Source organism: Populus euphratica, unplaced genomic scaffold (assembly GCF_000495115.2).
Source record: "Populus euphratica unplaced genomic scaffold, PopEup_1.0 scaffold3053.1, whole genome shotgun sequence".
Classification (NCBI taxonomy): Eukaryota; Viridiplantae; Streptophyta; class Magnoliopsida; order Malpighiales; family Salicaceae; genus Populus; species Populus euphratica.
The window spans coordinates 30-5,555 of NW_011502872.1; the positions used below are offsets into that span (position 1 = coordinate 30).

Here is a 5,526-nt window from a genome sequence, read left to right on the forward strand (position 1 = left end):
TTATCAATGAATTAAAAATTAATTGGAAGGTAATAGTTATATACCATGATGGCAGTGATCATTCCTAATTATTATTATTATTATTATTATTATTATTATTATTATTATTATTGACATGAAGGTTTGTGGTTTCAAAGAGGCCTTTTGTCCTGGTCATGGGTTTAAAGTAGTGGAGAATTCTAAAGTTTGTGTTAATTAAATGCATGAAAATTAATTTGCTGGACACAATAATTGGACAACAATGTAAGCATCAACAGGTAGAATTTTCACGTTCCTTAGGAAAGTATTTGTGTATTAGTTAGGACATTATGCAATGTAGTAGGACAACTACTGTCTAATTTATTACTTTCACCAAAATTATTTGCGAGGCATTTATTATTTAAATTCAGTAGTTGCCATCATGGGCACGATAAATTTATGAAATTAAATCAATTATAAACTTCTCGGCCCTACCACGTAACTTACAAGCAATAAACCTCGCTGCTTCACTACTGAACGAAGACATCTGGGGCATATTAATTGTGATGATGTTATAAGATATGATATCGTTATATATATCACACACACCTTCACTTTATGAAATGATGATATATAAGAAAGTTTATGGTTGGTAATGGAAAATATTTTTTAATTAAAAATATATGTATTTTCCAGATTTATTCTTAAATTTTTTATATCATGACATTAAAACAAAACATAAAAAAATATCTATTTAATATTTTTTCAATGAAAAATAAATATAATAAGGCTATGTTTTTGACAAGATTCGTTTGGATGCAACAATCTTGGTCATATTAATCTTTTAGGTGGCACGAAGCTATTTAAATTTAGACTTTAATTGGAAAAAATTAAAATTTAGAGGTTGAATTACAATTTTATTGAGTTAATTTGATCAAATCAGAGATTTAATTGTATAAATATTAAATTTTAATAATTAATTAAAGATTTAATTAAAGAAATTCAAGATCAATTACCAAACCAAAAAGTTGCAGGAATACAATAGTTGAAATTAATTAAATTAGGGGCTAAATTAAAGAAATTAAAAGTTTCTTGATAAACAAAGGTTAAAATACAATTTTATAACAAAGGACTAAAATCAAACAAGATGTCAACTTTGGGGATGCAATTAAGTTTGACAGGGCTGGAATTTCATGAAATTAAAAGTTTTGAGGTAATTATTGGTGCAATTAAAAGCAAGTGGAAAAACATAGACTAAATTGAAGTTTATCAAATTTCAAATTAAAAAACTCTAATTTTAGAATTTAATCTAGACGACGCATCATTCAACCACAATTTAGCTTCTTCTTCAGTTAATCGATTAAGCACCTTTACGTGAATGAATATGGTGTTTTCGATCATCTTTAGAGCTATAATCATCATCATTTAACTAAAAAACATCTCATTTTTAAAGATCAATTACTTTCATTAATCGTTTACATCTCAGTTTTTTCACTGAACTCAACCATATCTTGTCCTTAATTGACCATCACTATATTGACATATTATGGACCAATTAAGTTAACACCTTCAAGTAAATGAAAGTGAAGCTATATGACTCCAAATCGAGTAAGGTTGGATTCAAATGAAAGGTATGCATCATCTTTATCAACTTTAGGTAGTCTTTAATAACCATGACATTAAAGTTGCTCCGACAAATCCTCAAAAGTAAATAACTTAGTCATCGATAACTGTGATATCCAATTTATAAAACTACTAATTTTGTTTTTTCATGTGTTCACACTTCAAGCTTTCTTAGTGGGTTTTTATCAAAGATTGATTGTTTTTGTTAAAGGGTTATCTATTTATTTATTTAAGGATGTGTTTAATAAACACATCCTCGGGTCTATTTTGACATTTTTATTATAAAAAAATAGATTTTTGCTAAACAAAGCATAAAAAATAATAAAAAAGTATTTTTTTTGGCATATGGCCAAAAATCCATAAAATTATTAGAGCATTTTTTTAAAAGAAAACCTAAAATACTTTGGCATGTTCTAAAAAAAAATTATATTGCATGGATTTTACAACAAGTTTGTAAAATTCCAAAGGATTTTTACCTATATTTCAAAAATATCAAAAAAACATTATTGGCAAGAAAATATTATTCACTTTTAATTTAAGGATGAAAAAACCTAAAAGGAATTAATATCTAAAATATTATTAGGGATAATAATTTCTTACTTTTATAAAAGGATAAAAAAACATTTATGAAATTAATATAAAAAATATTATTAAAAATAATACAACTTATTTACTCATATAATATAATATAATATAAGGATAAAAGAAAACTACAAAAAACTTTATTTGAAATATTATTTGGAATGATCGTTGATAACAAAAATTTTAAAGTTTCATCCTAAAAGAACTTTAATGATAATTGAAGACATTTAAACATTTTAAACCAAGTTTTTAGTGTAGAAAATTAGAGTTTATTTATCATAACAAACTTGTCGTAGTATATCAACAAAAATAAAAATATTACCAAACTATAATAAATAAATAAAATAATACAAATTATTTTAAAAAATAAAACATACTAAAAATATTAATATCTTCCTTTTATGTAATTTTATAATTTTTAACCTTTAATAAGCCAAAGACAATTTCAGAACATCACTTGAAAAGAATCATCACGAGGCCCCTGCGGCGGCGACAACGACAACGACGGCGGCGGTATGACAAATACAATTTGGCAGCTTTTGATCTGATGCATCAGGAAGATGATAGAGAGACTGAGAGTAGTACTGCGAACACTTCTGATGCTGCAAAAGATGAGAAGGATGCAACTGTAAAATGCGGGGATTTGGCAAATTTGGCTGTGTTTAGTTGTTCACATGACAACCGAGATTTGAAACTCAATAGAACAGCTGCTCCAGATGTTGCTGTTAAAATTCTGCTTCTGAAAATATTGCAATTCTGCTTCTGAAAATATTGCACAGTCGATTTACGACCACGAGAGTCCAACACAACGAAAACTTTTACCCAAAAGCAGCGTGTGGGATTTGAAGCCCCGACAGGAAAGGAAAAAGGGCCCATCTTGAGAGAACGGCCCAACAAATCACATCACAGCCCGGTTCATGAATTCATGCCTCTTGACAGTCCTCGCTTATGAAAGGGTCAGCTCTATAGAGCAGTCGTCACCACAAGCAACCAGCCTTCATTACATCCTATGATCTCACAGAGAAGGAAGAGGAAGGTTAAAGTCTTTTTGTCAACGGACAGCTTTAAGCAAGCTATGGTAGACACGGTAGAGGATGGTTTAATCTCGTTTGACTCTGGAATCAAACAAGGCAACGCTCGTTACACTCACCTTCGTGACGTGCATGACGACGAACAAATTGTGAATGATGATGAAGTCCAAGAGATGTTAAATGATGAAGTCCAAGGTTCTAGGCTTTCAAAATACAGACAATCTGGCAGTTCTACCTGCTGACATTACAAAGCAATTGGATAGGGAGCATGGTGATTGGGCTGCGAATCAGAAGTTGCAGGTCTACCTTTACCTGGGTAAGTATTAAATCTCCTTATTTATGCAAATTTTCTTTTGGAATAGTTGTGGATTAGGCATGTCTGCCAAGAGGTTGGCTGTTAGAAAGATGATTTTGCACCACAACATTGATATTTGCGTCCTTTTAGGAGCTAAGCGGAGAATATATACACCTAGTTTAGTTTATGCAACATGGAATGATCCTAATGTAAAGTGGCACTCGGTGGACTCTGTTAATAATGCTGGTGGGATTCTGGTAATATGGAATGAGGAAAACTTTAAGGTTGACAATATAGAGTGCAGTGGGCAATGGAATGCAATTTTTGGTAGTCATGTCAAAACAAATTTTTCCTGTGCAATTATTGGTGTATATGTAGGGTGTTAAGTTGCTGAGAGGCGCGTTTTATGGGGGGAGATTATTATTTTACAAGTTGCCATTGCAATTCCTCTGTTTATCGTAGGGGATTTCTATGAAATTTTGCACGGTGGTGATAGTAGTGCTTACTTGAACGCGGTTGGCTCAAAGGATTTTCATTCTTTTATTTCTCACTGCGATAGAAGTAGTGCTTGCTTGAACGCGGTTGGCTCAAAAGGATTTTCATTCTTTTATTTCTCACTGCAATCTTGTAGAGTGTCATGTACAATTCCCATACTTAGCTTTATTACTTTACCCCAGGGGCTTGTCGGATCACCGTCAGATGCTTCTAGGATTACATTACAAGAATTGGGGGTGGAAGTCATTCTGCTTTCTAAACTGTTGGGCTGATCAACCATAATTTATAAAGATTCTTCAAGAATTATGGGATGACCGTTGAAACAAACATCCATGCAGATTAAGAGTGGCCAGGAAGATTAGTTGTTTGGTCTCCAGATTTTGACTGTGGAACAAGACTGAATTTAGAAACCAGGATACAAGAATGATATAGCTTCAATAAGCAATTGCTCAACTAGAAAGGGCAGGGGAGAACAGAAAACTCACGCAACAAGAGCTCACAGAATTGCATAGACTATATTCTGAATATTGGGAAGTTAGTAAATGTGCAGAGGCCATTTGGAGGCAAAAATCAAGATAAAACTGGTGCAAATTAGGCGATAAGAACACCAAGTTCTTTCATTTGGCATCTAGTATGAGGAGAAGTTGGAACCACATAACACAAATAAGGCATCATGGGGTCACCTACAACACCCCAACAGAAATCAAGGCAACTGCAGTTTCATACTTCTCAGACCTCTTCAAAAAGGGAGACTCAGTCAGGGTATGTATGAGGTGTTCGATACTCTGACTTCAAAACAGGTCTGTGAAATGGAAAAGGATTTCATTAGGGAACAAAAAAGGTTCAGAGAAATTGTTTGATTAGCTAGTATAAATGAATTATAGTTGGGATTTTAATTAATGATCTCCCCTTTAATCTAATAGCATTCTACTTAGGATTCCATCTTCAAACTTCAAAATATCGAATGCAATAAATTAATTATATTCTCTAATTAAGTTTGTATGACTATATATGTGTAGGAAAAGATTAATGTCAGTTAATTACGGAGATAGATTGAAGCTGGGAGACAAAAAAAGCTAGTGATACGAGAAGAAGCCAAACAGCTTGGAGTATTTCGTAACTTCGAAATGTCTTTGAAGAACGTTCCATTAATTTTTTTTGGATTGCTTCAAGGTTGCCCCTTCTCGTACTCCTATCCTTTCCATTTATTTATTTACACACATTTACCATCTTTCCTTTTCTTTTTCTTGGTAGGTGTCTTCTTCTTTGACGAAAACAATGGACTCTCTCTCTCTCTCTCTTCTCTGTATTGATGCAAGAGAAGGTCTAAAGAACTCAAAACATATCCATTTTTCACTCATTGAAAGACTCATTTGTTCCCACTCGTTTTTGCTTTTCTTCCACCTTCTCTTTACATATCGAATTGTTGATATACATGTTGAAAATGTGCAGAAACATTGTTATAGTATTGCGAATTGAGAGGCAGGGAGAGGTGTGAGAAAAGGAGAGAGGTTTTCAAGGCAGAGAGAGAGAGAGAGAGAG

The 5,526-nt window shown here is 32.4% G+C and overlaps 1 protein-coding gene across 1 annotated transcript in view; it reads left to right on the plus strand.

Annotated features, from left to right (window-relative positions):
• Positions 1-2,710: 2,710 nt before the first annotated feature.
• LOC105119525 (equilibrative nucleotide transporter 3-like) overlaps positions 2,711-5,526 on the plus strand; it is a gene marked incomplete at its 3' end in the record, with an annotated part of 12,149 nt that continues 9,333 nt past the window's right edge. Inside the window, exons 1-4 of the mRNA XM_011017668.1 lie at positions 2,711-2,887; positions 3,119-3,389; positions 3,568-3,816; positions 3,952-4,070. Coding sequence (XP_011015970.1) covers positions 2,711-2,887; positions 3,119-3,389; positions 3,568-3,816; positions 3,952-4,070 — 816 coding nt within the window. The remainder of the gene's footprint in view (positions 2,888-3,118; positions 3,390-3,567; positions 3,817-3,951; positions 4,071-5,526) is intronic.